At 40.9% G+C, this 18,580-nt stretch overlaps 1 protein-coding gene and 1 long non-coding RNA gene across 4 annotated transcripts; both read right to left on the bottom strand.

The window, feature by feature from the left end:
* Positions 1–14,478: 14,478 nt before the first annotated feature.
* On the bottom strand, positions 14,479–15,194 carry LOC113565185. 2 transcript variants are annotated; one of them, XR_003408508.1, is made up of 2 exons: positions 15,122–15,194; positions 14,479–15,075 (listed from the first exon to the last, which is right to left on the bottom strand). It is a non-coding gene; the product is annotated as an uncharacterized LOC113565185 (long non-coding RNA). The 2 variants fall into 2 exon arrangements; XR_003408509.1 differs by having other exon boundaries at positions 14,479–15,056.
* A 134-nt stretch (positions 15,195–15,328) lies between these two features.
* On the bottom strand, positions 15,329–17,275 carry LOC6590954 (serine protease inhibitor 42Dd). 2 transcript variants are annotated; one of them, XM_026985775.1, is made up of 3 exons: positions 17,103–17,275; positions 15,754–16,703; positions 15,329–15,686 (listed from the first exon to the last, which is right to left on the bottom strand). In XM_026985775.1, the coding sequence occupies exons 2-3, from the start codon at positions 16,636–16,638 to the stop codon at positions 15,417–15,419; spliced, it is 1,155 nt and encodes a 384-aa protein (XP_026841576.1). In that variant the 5' UTR covers positions 16,639–16,703; positions 17,103–17,275; the 3' UTR covers positions 15,329–15,416. The 2 variants fall into 2 exon arrangements, with proteins under 2 accessions (XP_026841576.1, XP_026841575.1); XM_026985774.1 differs by lacking the exon at positions 17,103–17,275 and adding an exon at positions 16,771–17,029.
* Positions 17,276–18,580: the final 1,305 nt, after the last annotated feature.

Genomic DNA, 18,580 nt, shown 5'->3' with positions numbered 1-18,580 from the left:
TCATTTTTTCCTCCATACAACCATGTCCGCTCAAAGGGAAAGGGCACGGACAGTTTTAGCTCCCCAGGAGGGTTGGGATGTACCGGACAGACGGCTTCCCCTGCTCTATGGCACCCGCTCGGCTTCGATCTATCCTAGTTAGTGTTCAGGTTGTACTGACTGCATCTGACACTTTGAAATTGAACCAAAGAAAGTTTCGGTGTGTATCCTGGTGCCATTCAACGTCCTTCCATTTTGCGGTCAGCTATCTTGAGTTGGTCACCGAATCCTTCTTGGAATGCACTCCCACTCACTCTCCCTCTGGACCAGTCAGTCGCCCTTCGAGTGAGTTCATGGCTTGTTTTCGGTTTCGGTTCGAGGTTTTCTTTAGTTTTGATTTTCCACTTGATCGAGTGCAATTTTCAGGCGGCAGCCTCGCAGCCCTACGTCAGCGGCTGTTCACTCAACCGTGTTATCAAATTATGAACATTTGCAACGTAAATATGCATTGCTAATGTGACTGAAGTGTTCCCGTTAATTAGGTTGCACCAGCAGCACCAACCACATTCCGCATGCCCCAGCGACCGGCTGCCCACCAGCCCACCGGACTGGCCCACCTGCCTAGTTGCCGCTCTGGGAGTGGGACTGGGACTGGGACTGTCGGCGTTCTACATAATTTCCTGTTTGCAGGCAAAAAGCTTTCTGGCTGCTTGAAATCATTGTGCAATTACTGCAAATTGTTCTGCACATTTGTGTGGGGGGCTGGCTGGCTCATTTTGCATATTCTATGTGTCAGCAGCCCATTATAATATCAAGTTGAGGAACGTGCCGCAATCGCTTGTGCCTCACACTCCACCCACCATCTCCGAGGGCCCTTCTCTGGCTGGGAAGTAAATCAAATGGGCATTTTGTCTCTGGAGTTGAAATTGCTTTTAATATAATGCGATATTTGTTTGCTTTCTATTGGCCCACATTCCTGGAAGGCTTCACAGTTTTGTAGACAAAGCGTTTAATGGTCATTCAGTGCCTTTGAGCGTATCCCATCCCATCCCTCTCGCCCCGCCCCTCCCCAGCTGTCCTTGTTGAGACACAAATTTCGTGCAATAAAATTTCAATAAAGTTTCAAAAACACAAGTCTGTGCGAGGCAAAGGGGAATGGTCGGAGAAAGGCCAAAAAGCAAAATCCGTTAGACCATAAAAACAGCACAAGCACAAACATGACCATTCTCATCGATGTCCTCGTCGTCATCAATGAGTGGAAGACAACGGGAAGGGTCCGCCGAGTCCGGCCAGGGTCGGGGTCCGGGTCCGGTACTTTAATCAAATGCGACCGCAGCAACAAGAAGCTACTGTGCCCCAAAAGTGTGTTGTGGGTGAAAATTCAATGAAGCCATTGGCAGGGCAGTGGAGGGCAGGCCCGTTGAGGGGTAGCTGGAGGCTCAGAAGTGCTGCCGGAAAAACGAGCAAAATACTATTAAAGTAAGTGGAAATGGAGGCATCAAGGCGTAAACCCGAGGGCCACACACATGGGAAAAGATGGGACCGGACAGGATCAGACCGTTGCCATTGACAGGCCAAGTGGAAGCTTTGAACCTTTTATGTGCTTTTAATTTTATCTCAACAACAAACTGATTTTCCCGTCTAAAAGTGTGATATTTTGCTAGTATTTAGTGGTCTTATCTCGTTCTCTGATGCTCATACTCTGATGTGCACTTCCATTTTCACTCTTCATAAGTATTGCAATTTTCAGCAGCTGCCAGGGCTCTCAGGGTTGAGCTGCTGTGCGTACAGCAATGCGTATGAGTGATATGCAAATAAGCGTATCTGTTCCTGGGAGCCAGAATACCGCAGTAGCAGTCCCCAGCAGCTGCCAATTAATTGCAGGTCCTCAAAGGTGCCAGTCACATATCATATGCCCCAAAATGCCCGAAAATATGAACAACCTTGGGCCCTAGAGACCGGCAGGCATTCACTTTATCAATTAGATGAGGCACATATAATTAATAGACGCCACAGACACGGGCTCCTTTGTGCCTGACAAATGATAACGATGCGGTCGAAGTAATGAACCACAGAAGTCCCAAACAAAGCCACCACATACGCACACACAGCACAGAAATACGGGGAAAACTTGACTTTGATATCATGTTGATCGGAGCAGAGCTGTAGGAGAGCTGTAGCTCTATGGGAAAACTATGGCAAATGCCGCCGCACTTCTGCCATCCGGTCTAGACTTCATTATCACATAGTGGGCGGCCGTTCGGCGGGGTGTGGGTGTCCCTTGGGGGGAGGTTTGTTCTCTAGCAGCTGCTGGGCTCTGCTTAAAGATACAATAAATAAAACACCCATACATATTCATATCTGCATTGCTTTATGTGGGTGTGCGCTATCCTCCATTTACAGTTTGGCAGCAACAACATTTAATCCAGCATAAACATATGGAACAGAGGCATAGGGGATGAAGGCGACAGGTGAGCAGTGGGCTTAGTCAGCCCCCCTTATCCTGATGCGCCCAAAGAACTGGAATCCACAGCCAGAGGAAACCTTGGCCTTAAACGTAGAATTATTTATTCATACTCGGGAGTGAGTAAAGCAAACAATTTGGGTTTCTGTATTCTGCCGAATTCCTAGATACGAGTCTCTAAGGTCCGGACTCCTGAGTGATAAACCTTTTTCCCAGCACTCTGTTTGCCTTTCATCAGAAAGCGCAAAAACACTGCCAAGTACTCGGAAAATATATGGAATTACAAATTGAAAAAAGACATTAGATGAATGAATGAATACGCAGATGAGAAATGCTTTTTCGCAGCGAAATTTGAGACCAAATTAAAATTCTATTGCCGCAAAATAAATGTGATAGGATGAGCTAGGCAACGGCAACGGCAACCGTCCAACTCTACACTTTATGTCCAATTCTGCCTCTGCAACAGCCTGGCTTCAAGAATGCCTCGAATCACAGTTGATGAATCGCTTCAGTCCGGATCCGCACGACGGAGGGACAACAGGCTATGAAACTGCTAGGTAACATGGCTAAATCCGATTATAGAAACCCAAAGGCAGCTATGAATGGATTGGCGGGAGAGAGGGTTTGATTTTGGCTTCTATTTTGGCTCATATTTTGTTTGACAAATTTAGAATTTACGAGAGATGCCTTTGGGGATGCTCGCAGCCCTATCTCGGCTCCGTATTTGGGGGAGCTGTCTCGTGCGAGTTAACGTACCCAATTCCATTGAGCTCTTATACGAGTTGTAAACAATCTTTGGTTTTCCAAAACGAAAACAATTTCAATCTTGGGCCTCCGCCTAATTGATTTCTAAGATGTACAATCTCAAGCGCCCCCGCCGCAATCCCATTCTTTGACACTCGCCTAAATGGAAAACCAATGTTTGCCCACACCCGGCTTCTCATAAACAATCTCACTCCCGGCTTTCTGCAGATCCTGCACTTTAGGCCTTTTACAGTTCTCTCTTTGGATGACGAAATCTAATACTCGGGATGGCGAAATCAATTGAAATGTTTATAGAAAAACGATTCCCGAAAGGGATCAACGATGCAAAGATCAGAAAGTTCAAATCAGTCTTGATCCAGCAGCGACACCGCAAAGTCTAGCTAAATATTAAGATCGCGCAATCCCTTGGCCCGGAATTCCTTTGTGACCCTCTACTTAAATCTATATCAGTGAAGTTCGAAGTAAAATAAAAACTTTTTAAAAACACAATCCGCTACCGCAGTTGTTTAATTGGCGCCCAACGTGGGGCGACGTTGTCTAAAAAGCACCGAATGATAAAAGTGTTGCGTCGTGCCGAAACCCGAAGGACAATTAATTAATGGAATAAATCCTTCAAAATTAAAAACGCGGAGTGACTGTGTGATATAGATAAAAAAAAGTGAGATAAAAAGGAAACAAACCGGAGCTTAGGGTGTGCAAAAACAAATACAAATACAAATACAAATACAAATACAAATACAAATACAAATACAACGCAAAATACAAATAAAACAAAAAGCTAATCAAGGCAATTCGTAAATACAAAAAAAACCAAAGAAACCCAAAGTTTTTAAAAAAACAAAACCAACAAAACCGACAAAACCAAAATACAAAGAAAGTGAAACGATCAGCGAAGCCAAAGAAGGAAGACCCCCAGAAGACCCAGCTGAGCAAAGAAATTTAAGAAGGAAGACCCGTTCGAAGATCTGCCAAACTAAGAAGGACGACCCCTACCGGATATTTCGTGAGCAAGAGTTGTATTAATAAATATATAAGTTCAATTAGGATATATAAGATTATAAAAACTAACATATAAGAAAAATTAAAAGTGGATCAGCTAACTTTAGATTTTGAAAAACTAAAAATGATTAACTCTCAAGCAAGGACCGATCTCACAGCAGATCTGGTCAAACAATTGATAGCACTTCAAATTTCACAAGTACAAGAGCAAATTGTAAATTTAAAACAACAAATAGAAACTAAATCCGATCAGGTATCGGATTATCAGGCAGAAACAATAGACGAGACAATAAGAGACGACACCACATTGAAGGTAATAGAATCCCTACCAATTTTTAATGGTGGATTAAACCAATATGTAGGATGGAGGGAAGCTGCAGAAACTGCAGTGAAGTTATATAAGAAAGGAAGTAAGCAATATTATATTGCATTAACAATTTTGAGAAACAAAATAACAGGACCAGCACATGACGCACTGACCAACCACGGGACAGTTCTAAATTTTGATGCCATACTTTCACGGCTTGACTTTGTTTACAGTGACAAGAGACCTATTTACATAATAGAACAGGAATTAAGCGTTCTCCGACAAGGGAACCTTTCAATTATAGATTTCTATAACGAGGTTAACAAGAAAATGACCTTGTTAATAAATAAGACAATAATGACTCACGGAAAGGACAGTGAGATCACCAAGGAATCAAATAAAAAAATTAGAGACAATGCCTTACGCATTTTTGTCACTGGCCTAAACGGCGGCATTGCTGAAATCCTATTTTCATTGAATCCCCCAGATTTACCGAATGCCTTAGCAAAGGTACAGGAATTGCAATCTAATAACATTCGGGCCCAATTTGCCTACCAATTCAGCGGTCCCAGAAATTCAGGGAATAATAATTTTAATACCTTAAGATTCAACCAACGACAACCTAGGACTAACAGTTCACCATTCGACCAAAAAAGGGATTTGCAGAGGAATAACATGTCTTGGGGACAACCCTATTTCTTGGGTAATAGACAACAAAATCAGGCCCCAGAACCAATGGAGGTAGACGAATCTATACAAATCCGGAACCGACAGAACAGCAATCAATTCAGGGGAAATAATAACAATAGAAATTATCGGGAGAATACTAACGGTTATTTTAGGAGAAATAATAACAATTATAGCCAAGCCCAGCATTTTAGGGCAAACGTAGTCCCGAATAATCAGTCTAACGACAATCCAGCGCAGAAACGAAAACTAAACGAAATGTCGGAACAACCGGCTAATAAAGCAATGAGGATAAATAACATTGAGGAGGATCATTTTTTAGATCAGCCCCCGAAGTAGGTCTGCCCTACCTAAAAAGAGTAGACAAAAAAATAAACAGAGAATTAAAAGTTTTGATAGATACGGGAGCAACTTCCTGTTATATAAAAAAAGGAATTTACGACAATAAAAATGAATTACCAATCTATAAGAAAGTTGCTACAGTGAATGGGTTTTCAATAATTAAATATTTCCATAATATAACAATTTTCAACACAAAGCAAGTGTTTTATGAAATAGATGGAATGGAGGCAGATTTACTAATAGGATTTAACCTATTAAAGAAAATCGGAGCGGTTATTGATACAGGAAAGGGGACTTTAAGTTATAAAGACAATGAGGAGAAACTAATATATGACGAGGTCCTTTCTTTAAACAAATTAACCTTTATAGAAGGAAAAACCATCCTTCCGTTGAAGGAATATATAATAAAAAAATATTTTGAAGAAGAAAAAGAAATGAAAAGCGATTCAGTAAAGGTAGAAGGAAGTTTATATAGCTTGGGATCAAAAAATCCTGAGCACGCCGACGAAGAATTATCCGTCAATAGTTTGGGATTCAAATATCCTGAGCCCGCCGTCGTTGAATTATCCGACATCCAAAGTTTTAATAGTTTGGGATTAAAATATCCTGAGCACGCCGTCGTTGAATTATCCGACACTAAAAGTTCGAATAGTTTGGGATTAAAGAATCCTGAACACGCCGTCGTTGAATTATCCGACAATAAACAATTTAAAAGTTTGGGATGCAAAAATCCTGAACGCGCCGTCGTAGAAATATCCGACATTCAAAATTATGCAAATTCTGAATTGAAAAAAATGAAATTGTATAACACAATAACCTACAAAGAGGACAATTTAGAAAATCTCAGAGAGAAAATGGTATCTATCATCGAAGAAGACCATGCCAATATAAATTTACAGTTACCGTTCAGAACGGATATAAAAGGAGAGATTAACACTGAACACGATAGACCGGTATATGGCAAGCAGTATCCATACGCTTATTCGGTTAACGATTTCGTTAATAACGAAATAAGTAAAATGTTAGATGAAGGTATAATCAGACCTAGTAAAAGCCCATATAATTCACCGGTAATAGTAGTACCAAAGAAGGGAGTAAATGAGGACGGAACTCCTAAGCATAGATTAGTAATAGACTTTAAGAAACTTAATGAAAACACTATACCGGATAGATACCCTATGCAAGATCCTTCAGTAATCCTTGCCAATTTAGGTAAAGCGAAATATTTCTCGGCCATTGACTTAGAGTCAGGTTTCTATCAGATTTTAATGAGGGAATCAGATATTGAAAAAACATCTTTTTCCATAAATAACGGCAAATATGAATTTCTAAGAATGCCTATGGGATTGACGAACGCTCCCAGAATTTTCCAAAGGGCAATGGACGATATACTTAGAGAACAAGTTGGGAAAACTTGTCACGTTTATATGGACGATATAATAATATTTTCAAAAACTATAGAACAACATTATAAAGATCTAATTCATATAATTCAGATATTGCAAAACGCTAACATGAAAATTTCACTTGAAAAGTCTAAATTCTTTCAATTGGAAACCAAATTTCTGGGATACATTGTTTCCCAAAATATCATTAAAACAGATCCAGACAAAATCTCCACAATACAAAACTATCCAATTCCTAAAAATATCAGAGAGCTACGTAGCTTCTTAGGACTAACAGGGTATTACAGAAAATTTGTCCGAAATTATGCCACAATTGCCAAACCTTTAACAAAATATCTGAGCGGAGTAAATGGGAAAGTTTCACGAAGGGCATCCAAGAAAGCATTAATACAGCTGGATGAACCAGCAATTGGAGCATTTAATAATTTAAAGGACAGTTTAATAGCACATATTGAATTAGTACAACCAGATTACAATAAAAAATTCACATTAACCACAGATGCATCGGACATAGCAATAGGTGCAGTTTTGTCGCAAGATGGGAATCCCATAACATTTATTTCTAAAACTTTAAGTAAAACCGAGCAATTATATGCTACTAATAAAAAAGAATTATTAGCTATTGTATGGGCATTAAAAAATTTGCGAAATTATTTATACGGAGTGAGTGGAATTGAAATACATACAGATCACCAACCTTTGTCCTTTGCAATGTCGCAAAAAAATCCAAATGTTGAAATGAAACGTTGGTATTACTTCATAGAAAGTTTCACACCAAAAATCATTTATAAGCCAGGCTCAACTAACGTAGTAGCGGACGCGTTATCTCGGATTAAAATAAATCATATGACAGATAGTGATGTCGACCAGACAGAATCAGAATCAGACATAAATACTCAGCATTCAGCAGAGAGTAGTTTCGAAAACGTCATTCAAGAGACTAGCAAGCCTCTAAACCAATTTAAACAGCAGCTACTATTAGCGCAAGGGAGATTCACAGTTCATGAGTTAGTAAGAGTTTATGAAAATACCCGACATATTATTGAATTTGATACGGTTGACAATCTGCTAATCATTTTAAAAGAATTTATTCAGCCTCACTTAACCACAGGAATACACTGCACTTTAGAAGATTTATACCTTATCCAAAATAAGCTAAAGGAAAACTTCATAAATAAATTTCTCTTCACAAGAAAGTTCCTCCAAGATGTAGTAAATTCAGAAGATAAAGCTATAATTATAGAAGAAACACATTGCAGAGCCCATAGAGGACTAGACGAAAATTACAAACAAATAACTAAGCTGTATTATTGGCCAAACCTGCACAAAAAATTAAAAGAATATATAAAAAATTGTGAGATCTGTAACAAAAACAAATATCGGAGACACCCTGTAAAAATTCCAATTGGGGAAGCTCCCATTCCAGCAAAAGAAGGAGATCAATTACACTTAGACATATACTATGCCCAAAACCTAACATTCATAACTTGTATAGATTCTTATTCCAAATACTTGGTGGTCAAGGAAATTCAAAGTAAATTAAACATTGAAAATAAGGTAATGGAAATTTTACAACACTTTCCGTTAGCAACATCATTAATGACTGACAACGAACCAAGCTTTACTTCAGCACAATTTAGATCATTCATACAAAGAAGTAACTTAACTATTTATTATGCTGATCCCAGACACAGCACCTCAAATGGTCAGGTAGAAAGGGTACATTCCACACTAACAGAAATAGCGCGGTGCATCAAGGATGAACTAAATCTAACAGATTATTCAGAAATAATAATAAGGGCGGCACTGAAATATAACCTGACGATACATTCAACGACCAATCAAATGCCATATGACATATTGTATAACAAAATAGAACACAAACATAATCCAATATTACTTAAGGAAGCTCAGACCAAAATGCTTAAGATACATAACAAAGATAGAAGAGAAAAAGATTATAAAATAGGAGAAGTAGTCTATGAAAAGAAATTCGGGGAAAGAAATAAACTTCAATCCCGATACAAAAAGCAGGTAGTTAAGGAAAATCGACCGAATAAAATTATAATCAACAATAGAAACAGAATTATACATAAAGATAACATCAAATATTAAATATTTTTTCCAGAAAATGTATGCGAATATACTAATACTGACTTTTGTTATATTGACGACTGCGGAAGTAATTGACTATACGCATAGTGACTATCTATTGCTCAAAGACGACAGAGACGTTTACACTTATGAAACATACGCTGAACTTTTCCATATTACTAATTTGAGTTTTTATAGAGAGATAATTGATAAAGAATCCAAATATGTCAACAAATCAATTAATTCAGACGATGAGTGGGAAATATCAATGGACTTAAGTCTATTAAAATTAATGATTTCAGAATTAGTTCCAAAACGGAAAGAAAGGGGAATAAATGAATTAGGTACCATTTGGAAATGGATAGCAGGCAGCCCTGATCATGACGACTTTTTGAAAATACAAAATAAAGTAAATGAATTAACTGAAAATAATAATAAACAATTTGTAATAAATTCCAAATTTTTCAAAGAAATTGAATTGCTATCAAATTCATTAAAGAATGTCATCTTCAATGAAGAAACGATACTGAGAAAGCATCGTTTAAAATTAATAACTTTTGACCTACTAAATTTAGTTGATACCATAACCCTCTTAAAAGTAAACATTTTCAATACAAAAATTTTAAATAAAAACGAAATAGAGGACATTTATAAGCATGAAAAACATAATGTTGAACTGTCTGATCTGTTGGACATTGCAACGGTTAAAATAATTCGAAATGCAGATTTAATAATCATTTACATAAAATATCCTCAAATTAAAGATATTTGCAAGTTTTACCATGCAAGAGCCATCTCACAAAATGATGGAATGTTAGTTATAAGTGAAAAAGTTTGTGAATGTAAGGAGAAATACTATTTAATGAATAATTTTAAAAGTGAAACTTTTAACAATTACGCACAAATAAATTTAAAGAGTACCTGTTTCACCAATTTACTTAATGGCTTTAAAGCCAACTGCACTAAAAAAAGGGAAAAAAAACAAAGAAATAGACATCATTCAGGATGGTGCCATATTAGTTTCAGGCAAAAATATCGTAGACAATACTACTTTGTTAGGATCGTATCTCCTTATATTCAACAACACAATTGTAATAAATAATATAAGCCACATAAATGATAAGGGTAAAATTCTAAAATATATATCGCATCATAGATATAGCGATTTTGAATTAGTTGATTATATACAATCAAATGATAAGCAATTTTCTTTTGATAATGTTAATATTTTAAATCCCCTTATAACATTAGGTAATACGGCCTTACCATTAACAACATTATTTTTAATCATTTTGATATTGTTAATGTTATTTTACTTCTGCTATAAATTAACCAAATTTGTACTTATTAAATCAATAAGAATACCGTCAGAAGAAATAGTGGAAAGCAACATTCAAATACTGTCAGAAGAAATTAGAGCTCTATCAGAACTTCAAAATGTATCGGGACGAAACATTTAAGAATGGGGGGAGTTAACGTACCCAATTCCATTGAGCTCTTATACGAGTTGTAAACAATCTTTGGTTTTCCAAAACGAAAACAATTTCAATCTTGGGCCTCCGCCTAATTGATTTCTAAGATGTACAATCTCAAGCGCCCCCGCCGCAATCCCATTCTTTGACACTCGCCTAAATGGAAAACCAATGTTTGCCCACACCCGGCTTCTCATAAACAATCTCACTCCCGGCTTTCTGCAGATCCTGCACTTTAGGCCTTTTACAGTTCTCTCTTTGGATGACGAAATCTAATACTCGGGATGGCGAAATCAATTGAAATGTTTATAGAAAAACGATTCCCGAAAGGGATCAACGATGCAAAGATCAGAAAGTTCAAATCAGTCTTGATCCAGCAGCGACACCGCAAAGTCTAGCTAAATATTAAGATCGCGCAATCCCTTGGCCCGGAATTCCTTTGTGACCCTCTACTTAAATCTATATCAGTGAAGTTCGAAGTAAAATAAAAACTTTTTAAAAACACAATCCGCTACCGCAGTTGTTTAATTTGCGAGCCGTGTGTAATCGTAATAAAAATGCACAACATGGCACAGCGTTTTCCACCCAGCCGGAACACACAAACACACAGATCTACAGGCAACTTAGAGCTTACTTAGAGATGTTAACAGGCGTAAAGACTCTTTTTCTCTACTCCTCCAAAAAAATATAACCTAAAGATTCGGAGTGAAAGTTGCGGCAGCTACAAATTTAATGCGCCTGCGATAAATTTTTATTATTCCAGCGGATGCTGCCGTTAAAATTGGATATTGAAGACACCTATGGATGGTGGTGGGGGGCGGCAAAGATACGAGTAATGCGAAAAATTTGAATTTTCCGCAATAACCGTTCCTTCTCTGCTCTCAGGCACTTTAAAGTCCTTTTGCCTTTTCGCACTCGCAGGCGGAACGTGCCTCGTTCTTGTTTCAGCCACTATCTTTGTTTATGTTTTAATGCGGCTATAAAATGCAGGAGAGGATGGACATGGACGGTGCCTGGACGCATTCCAAATGACCGCACGTTCCCACACATACACACAGTCCTACTGGGGACATGTCCTGCAGGTCTTTGTAGGTCAAAGTAGGAGCCTCTGTGGGCTCTGTGCCTCTGGCTTACCTGTCGTATACTTAATCACCTCGAAGTAACTGGCGAAACTGGTGGGAAAACTGCAAATCGGCACGTGAGATTGATTAAACTTCTGATTTATGTTCTAGCAAATCTCTGATCACGAGCACAAAAGCCACAGACACCTGGAAAATACCACTGGACGAAAAACTACAAGTGTAACCGTCGCTTCTTCAGCGCTTCCTTTAGAGGATTCTGTTCGCGATCGCGGAACACACGCGTTGCTGTCAAGCTTCAAACTACTCGACTGTCAGCTCGGGTCGTTCTTTTTATACGGCCAGGACACGGACACTTGCCGCCGAGGCATTCAAAACACAACATGTTGCAGGTTGGACATGCAACCCAACAAGCCTTGCAAGCTCCCAAGGCGCAGGCGTCTGCGAGGTTGCCTACAGGACCTCTCTAAGAATAGTCGGGTTCAGAACCAGAGCTTTCGACTGACGCTAATGCCTCCAACATGCTGGAAAGGCTGCGAGCTGTGTAGCCTCATCCCCCCTCAGGCCTTATCAAACGTGTTTGGGTAGTAATAATTCCTGTGACAGTTTAATTTTGGGAGAAGGCCAGAGTGCGTTTTGGGAGAATTGGCATCTAATTATTAGCGAAATATCTCAGGGGAAACTTTTGTAGCTTTGTAGAATCTGTGCACCACGTGCTTGTTCTTAATCCTTTTTGGCCGGAAAGGGTAACCTAGCAATAATTTATAAGTGGACAAACTAAAGCATTTTTTGCATTCTCCCCCCACTTTGTGGCTGTCCATTAGAGTAAAGAGGTTTCAGAAGAACCACTCAAAGTGGGCAATGTTTGGACACGCACCTGAATCGGAAATAAAAGGCACAGCCGTGCTGAATGAAGCCTCTCTCGTGTCTCGCACAGATTCTCATTTGTATTTTGAATGGCTGTGGGTCTGCTTGTGCCAATATTGGCCAACAAATGTTAATTAACCAAAGAAAAGCGTAGAGGAAACAGAAGTGGAAGGCAACTCGTATGCGTGATAATTGCCTGCCTCTGAGCATATCCTGCATTTGCACTCCTCGTTAATATTCAATAGCAGGTATTAAATTTAAAGTGTTAACAATGTTTTGCACTTTTCCGCAACGCCCCAAGCTTCAACCAAACACCCGCCCACATACAGTCGGCCAGGGCACAAAAAGGGACATCCGGTAGAGGAGCGATGCCCTTTAGACAGGCAGGCAACTTTCAGCTAAAAGGCTGAAGTATTTCATTAACCTGCCTCGTCCAGATACGCACATTGGCAGCTGCTGTCCGGCTGTCCATCTGTCCGGCTGTCCAGCTGTCCGGTTGTCCTGTTGTCCGTGAGGAGAGCGTTAGCTTGTTTTCCCTGACGCTTCGCCCCTTTTTGGCCCGGAATCAACGATGCCTAGACGAGCGGTAAATTGTGTCCAGTAGCCACCGAAGCGTGTTGGTATTTTATTATCATTTTTGTGGTGCCCTGGCCATGTAACGTAACTGTGTGGTGTGGTGCTGTACGGTGAGGTGCGGTGGGGGTGTTGCAGGAGTCTACGCTTTGTGGGTGGTCCTTGTCCCTGTATTCAATGAATATTTCACTTGCAACTGGGAGTCCTTACAGTGCAAGATGATTCGGTCCTAACAGAGTAACTCCTGAAAATTAAATGCCAATTGCAAAACTGCAATATACAACACACGACTCATTCATACATATGTGTGTGTAAAAACCAAGGCAACCGAAAGCAATCAAGATATGCCTTGCCTCCAGCAGACATACTCGCATTCACTCGTATAAAGAGGTGGAGAGGTGGTTAGAGAACACTCTGGATGGCTGACATAATTCCTTAATTACCAAACTTGTCATACGTCCTTGAAAGAAGTTACAAATACAATTTGGGCAGTTCCATTTGTCTGCTGCCTGCTGCATATGGAATAACTGTGTGCATACGTACAAGGCCACCTGGTGGCTGAAAGGATTGCCATGAAGTTTGGAATTTTTGCGGTCACTCGCTCATGTGGAAAATTATTATGCATTGGGCGAAAAAACGCAAACAAGTAGTTTGTTTTCCCTTTGAGTGCACCTGCAACTGATAACTAATTGCACAATTACGACTGCCATCACCATCCACAGTATGGGCTAACAGCTGCACATGCTGGATCAGCCATCAGCCATCAGCCATCAACCGTCAATTGGGCAGAATGAGCCAGCGAGCTGTCAGGACTGTCAAACGCAGGAATGCCCACACATGCAAGACCCCCCACGTGCAGGCAGTGGCCCAGGAAGGTCCGGGGAAGCGTATCAGTTTCCCTACCACTCCACCTGCAGGAGCTACCTCTGAGGCCACATCAGCCCCAGCCTTGGGTGTTGTCGTTAAATTTCTTATTTGCAGATTCGCGAGTTGCATTTCCCTTTCATTTCGCACTGGAACTGCGGCTGCTCCACCTCCTTCTGGCTCCTCCTGTCTTTTGTTTCCGTTCTGTCCCGTTGTCATTTCAATTTCAATTTGCTGACGGAAACTCGAAGCGTTGCCCAGGACAACGACAACGACAACGCCGTCGAAGTTTTTGGCATTGCCCTAGCCACCAATTAGCGACATTTGCTGTGCAGGGAGAACGCGTAGCGGCCTGAGTCGCAGCGACCTTCGACAGTGGCACAGAAGTGGAAGAAACTGTTGAATTCAACAGGATGAAACAAAGCAACCGCATGGTTTTAATTGACATTTTTCTGAACGCGTGCACAACGGCTTCATTTGCTACACTCTCCTGCATGTCAGCTGCATCTGTTCGACATGAATCGACAAACAATAAACTTTAATTATGGCCTGCCCTCAAAGCAATGTAAAACTCACAAAATTGAATTAAATCTGCCACCAGGGACAACAAGCATAAGGACAGGACAGGCAGAAAGGCAGACAGACGGCCTTTGTCCAGCGCTGTCCCAGGCAGCCGTAAAAGTTGTCAAATTTAATTTACACCTGTTTAGAAACATGCAAATATCTGCCACAAGAGGTCAGGCCAAAAGGATCCGATTCTCGTGTGTGTGTGTGTGTGTGTCCTGGACTATCATCCGTCAAGGGTCTTGAGAAATCCACGCCAACAATTCGCTTGCCAAAAAGTAGCCAACAAAAAGCACAGACAACAGCAATCTAGATGCACTCGGAAAAAACACGAGAGGTGTGGGAGTGGGGAGTGCGAACCAAGGGGAATTGTAAGCTGCATGTAGATGATTGCAGCAAATTGCCAACACAGTTTCGGCCATTTGCGTCTCCATCTGTCCCGTGTGCCCGTGTGCTCGTGTGTCCATCAGTCCCGTGTGCCCGTGTGCTTGGTCTTTGGCCACTTACCACTGCCATTCAAATTCCCAGCTTTTCCTCTTCCCTGAGCAGATTCTCGTATTTCTTTCCTCCTTCTCTCTCTCCATTTGCTGCCTGCTGTGTCATGGATTGATAGCTATACTAACTTTGATATATGGCCCGCTGCACATACGTGTACACACCTGCCGGACTGATACAGTATTGCCAAACTGTCAGGCGGGCGGCGGGCGCACGGCCAAGAGCATACCAAGACCAAGTCCGCCTCCCAAATCAATGTCAACTGCAGCTCGGGAGAGTTTAATTACAGCCACAGCATCTTCACGTGGCCGTGGCCGTGGCCCTCAGCATTATGCAACCGAAACTAATCAACAACTCGTCTGTCTTTTGCACTTGACATCAGATGGCATTTATTGACCGCAGGAACTTCATAAGTTTCACTCAATTTATTGGAAACACTTACCGCAACGAAACTTTAGCTTAGGGCTGGTTAACGTGGCCCAAGAAGTAGGTGCTCTGCGCGTCCTTGATGGCAAAGAAAAAGGGGTGGTCTGCGGTGAACTGCTGTACTTCCCCCATGAAGGCAGATTCTAGTGAGAACTTGACTGCTGTGGCGGCACTGGCAGTGGTTCCGTTCTCGTCTACCTCGATGAGAGCCTTGTGCTTCACCTCGGTGATCTTCAGGGGGTCCGGGGTCTGGAGCAGGCTGCTGAAGTTAGCTTGAGGACCGAACGGGGCTTCGATGCCCAACTGAAAGCATCATGCATCGGCTACACATCGGTTCTCATATCCTCCTCCTTCTCCTACTCATACTCACCTCCTTCAGCGCAGGCTTCAGGGAGACATCGAACTCGAACTTGAATTTGGGTAGCTGTATCTCCACCATCTGTCTGGTCAACTGCGAACTAATCACGTTCAGGTCATGTCCACTAAGCTTTTGCTCAAGTTCGGGCAGTCCCTGCTCCTCCAGAGGCAGAATGATCAGGAACACAATGTCCGTGCCTTTGTAGGGCATTTCCAATGCCTTTGCTTTCAGAGAGGACAGCTCGCCGTACCTGAAAAAGTCGGACTGATACATGGTGTTCACCTTAACCCTGGCTCCATTATGGCGGACAAAGTCTTGCAGGTCCGTTTTGTAATCGGCGAAACTGTGCACCCAGTCGGCTTTGAAGTAGATCGCATTGATCAGGATGGCGACCGTCTCAGCGTCGAGGGAATCGGCGCTAATGAGGTCCTTAATTTGATTATGGGTCTGCCCTTCTACCCAGGAATTTATTTTCTGGGCCACCTTCGAGCCTTGAGCGAAGTTTACTTTCTCGGCAGCTGCGTCGAAGCCTTCAGCGGCCAATTGTTGATAGGCCTGGGCCAGCCTGAAGCGCTCAGCCACGTAGAGACGGTTGGCATAGTTGAACTGCACGCCATCCTCATCCTCCTTAGTTTTCGTTTGTCCTTTGGCCAAGAGCTGAGCGAATCGTTGGCCAACCTCATTCTTGTCGGCTCCCTCCAATGCGAGGCCTTGCTTCAGCTCCTCTGCAGTCGTGCCCTCGGAGCCTAGGTAGGCCAAAGCCAGGCCTGTCCTGATAGACGACGGCGAGAACACGAGATTTCCACCAGCCTCCGACTTCGCCAGGTGTCCGAAAAGCTCTAAGGAAAACTTTCCATCGCCTGCGGAGCTACTGGAATTGTTAACGGACTTGGCCATAGTCAGAACAGAGCCCAGGAGGAGCAACAGTGAGAGTGCGGCCTTGGATGCTGTGTGCTCGGAAGCTGGGAAAAAGGATCACACAAAGTGATTAGATGGGAAGTCCTACGATAAAAAATTAGTGTCTCCTACCCAACAAGATGAAGCTGAATGATCTACCCAAATTCCGTGATCTCCTTATATACGTACTTACAGAAATATTTTTATTTTTATCGTTATCTGTGCTGATTCTGGTTTTAACATGCTTCTCAGCCACACGCATTTCTCTTAAAAATTCTCTCTTAATTCTCAAGATACTGAGAAGCTGGAATACTCCCTTAATATCCACTCTTTCCGCACGCACTCTCTTTGGTGCTCTTTATTCTTTTTTTGGCATACGGTGATGTCATTTTGTTTAGAACTAAGCATCAACAACATTGACATTGAAACAGTTTTCTATATAAAAATATATATATCTTACTTACTTCCACACCTACGAAATACGAAGAATTGATAGTCGGAGTTCCCAATACTAGAATGCTAGTAAATTTAGAATGCCGGACTTCAGCCAGAGAGATAGATACAGCCCGACGTTCTAGAGAAAACTGACTTCTTTAGCCTCAATGCCTTTAGCCAATGAACAGCTGACGTGTTGTCTCTTTTTCTATTTCAACACATATTTTGACATGTATATTTACTCGAGTAATTTGAATTGGAATTTAATTAATTGGAATTTGAAGATTCACTTCAAATATTCAAAAAATATCTCCTCTTTTAATATATAAGTTTTAATAATTTCAATAAGCATTAGATTTGTATAACTGAGAATACATTTATGAACGATTATTCCATTGATATACAATATGAGCTATGAAAATCTAATAAATCGGCAACACCGATATTAAACCTAACCAACCCCATATTAGCCCTTACTGATATTAACCCTAGCCGATCCCGATATTATACTGTGATAAGTCTTATGCGATACGATACTGCTTAATTATATAAAAGAGGACGTTAAAGTGGCAGTTTAACATGTACATATGTATCTACGTAAATATATGGCTTTATATGAAGGCCTTTTTAAAACTCATTCTCACAATGAAAAATCTTGCAATAAACGCTTTATTCTTCAGCTGACATGTTTTGAATTTAGAAAATTTATTCTATCTTCTACGGGTGTTCACACATGAACATGGTTACGATTTATAGTAACGTACATAAATCATTATATATTTGGTGATTGACAGATGGATTGACGCTAAGAAGTCAAAGTTGCACTACTGGCCTCCATAAATATGTAAAACAAAATATTTACAAAAAATATGAATATTAAATATTTAGCAGGGCGTGGGATGTAGCTATGAATAAGCATGATAAAATTCATGATAAGAGTAATAAGCCATAGGGTTTCTGTAGACCTAAATAAACATTAAAAACTGTACATATGTTGTATATGAATCGCATATTCGTGCAAACAAACCGAGGGGAAACGTTGTGAGTTGCTGCGCAGACCGCAACTCTACATGTACATATATCCGATACATAGTCAATATGGCTACATTGAGCGACAATGTGTGCCTGCGGGAGCGACAGAAAACGTGTCTGAACATGTCGTCGGGCGCTGCGTAGCCATTGCATGTTAATTTGTTCCTTTTGGCTATAAAAATGATCCGATCTAATCCAGATTCAGCAATCTCATAGACAAGGTGATTCCCTATGATTGTGCAATTTTGAAACTAACTCGTCAAGGTCCGATATCACAGGAGTGTGGGTCAAAATTTTGGTTGCTCTAGCTTTTATAGTCTCTCACATTTTGCAATAGGCAAAGCCGACCATGAAACCTGTGTGTTAGAGAGAGACAGAGCGAGAGATAATGAAATTGTTTTATTGATTCTGGCTATAATAATTATACGATCTGGCTCAGAAGATATAGTCATCCTCTACGATTCGTCGTTTTCGG

The sequence above is a fragment of the Drosophila persimilis genome, unplaced genomic scaffold (assembly GCF_003286085.1).
Source record: "Drosophila persimilis strain 14011-0111.01,24,50 unplaced genomic scaffold, DperRS2 tig00000002-arrow-pilon, whole genome shotgun sequence".
In the NCBI taxonomy this organism is placed as follows: Eukaryota; Metazoa; Arthropoda; class Insecta; order Diptera; family Drosophilidae; genus Drosophila; species Drosophila persimilis.
Note: the sequence above shows the minus strand (reverse complement) of the source record. Positions and strands in the feature narration are given on the sequence as shown.

Bases quoted from the DNA above. Each gene is read 5' to 3' on its own strand.
- LOC6590954 (XM_026985774.1), bottom strand. From the start codon at position 16,900: ATGCGTGTGGCTGAGAAGCATGTTAAAACCAGAATCAGCACAGATAAC. The intron at 16,704-16,770 runs GTAGGAGACACT...CCTTTTTCCCAG, and splicing joins ATTCAGCTTCATCTTGTTGG to CTTCCGAGCACACAGCATCC. The intron at 15,687-15,753 runs GTGAGTATGAGT...TGATGCTTTCAG, and splicing joins TGAAGCCTGCGCTGAAGGAG to TTGGGCATCGAAGCCCCGTT.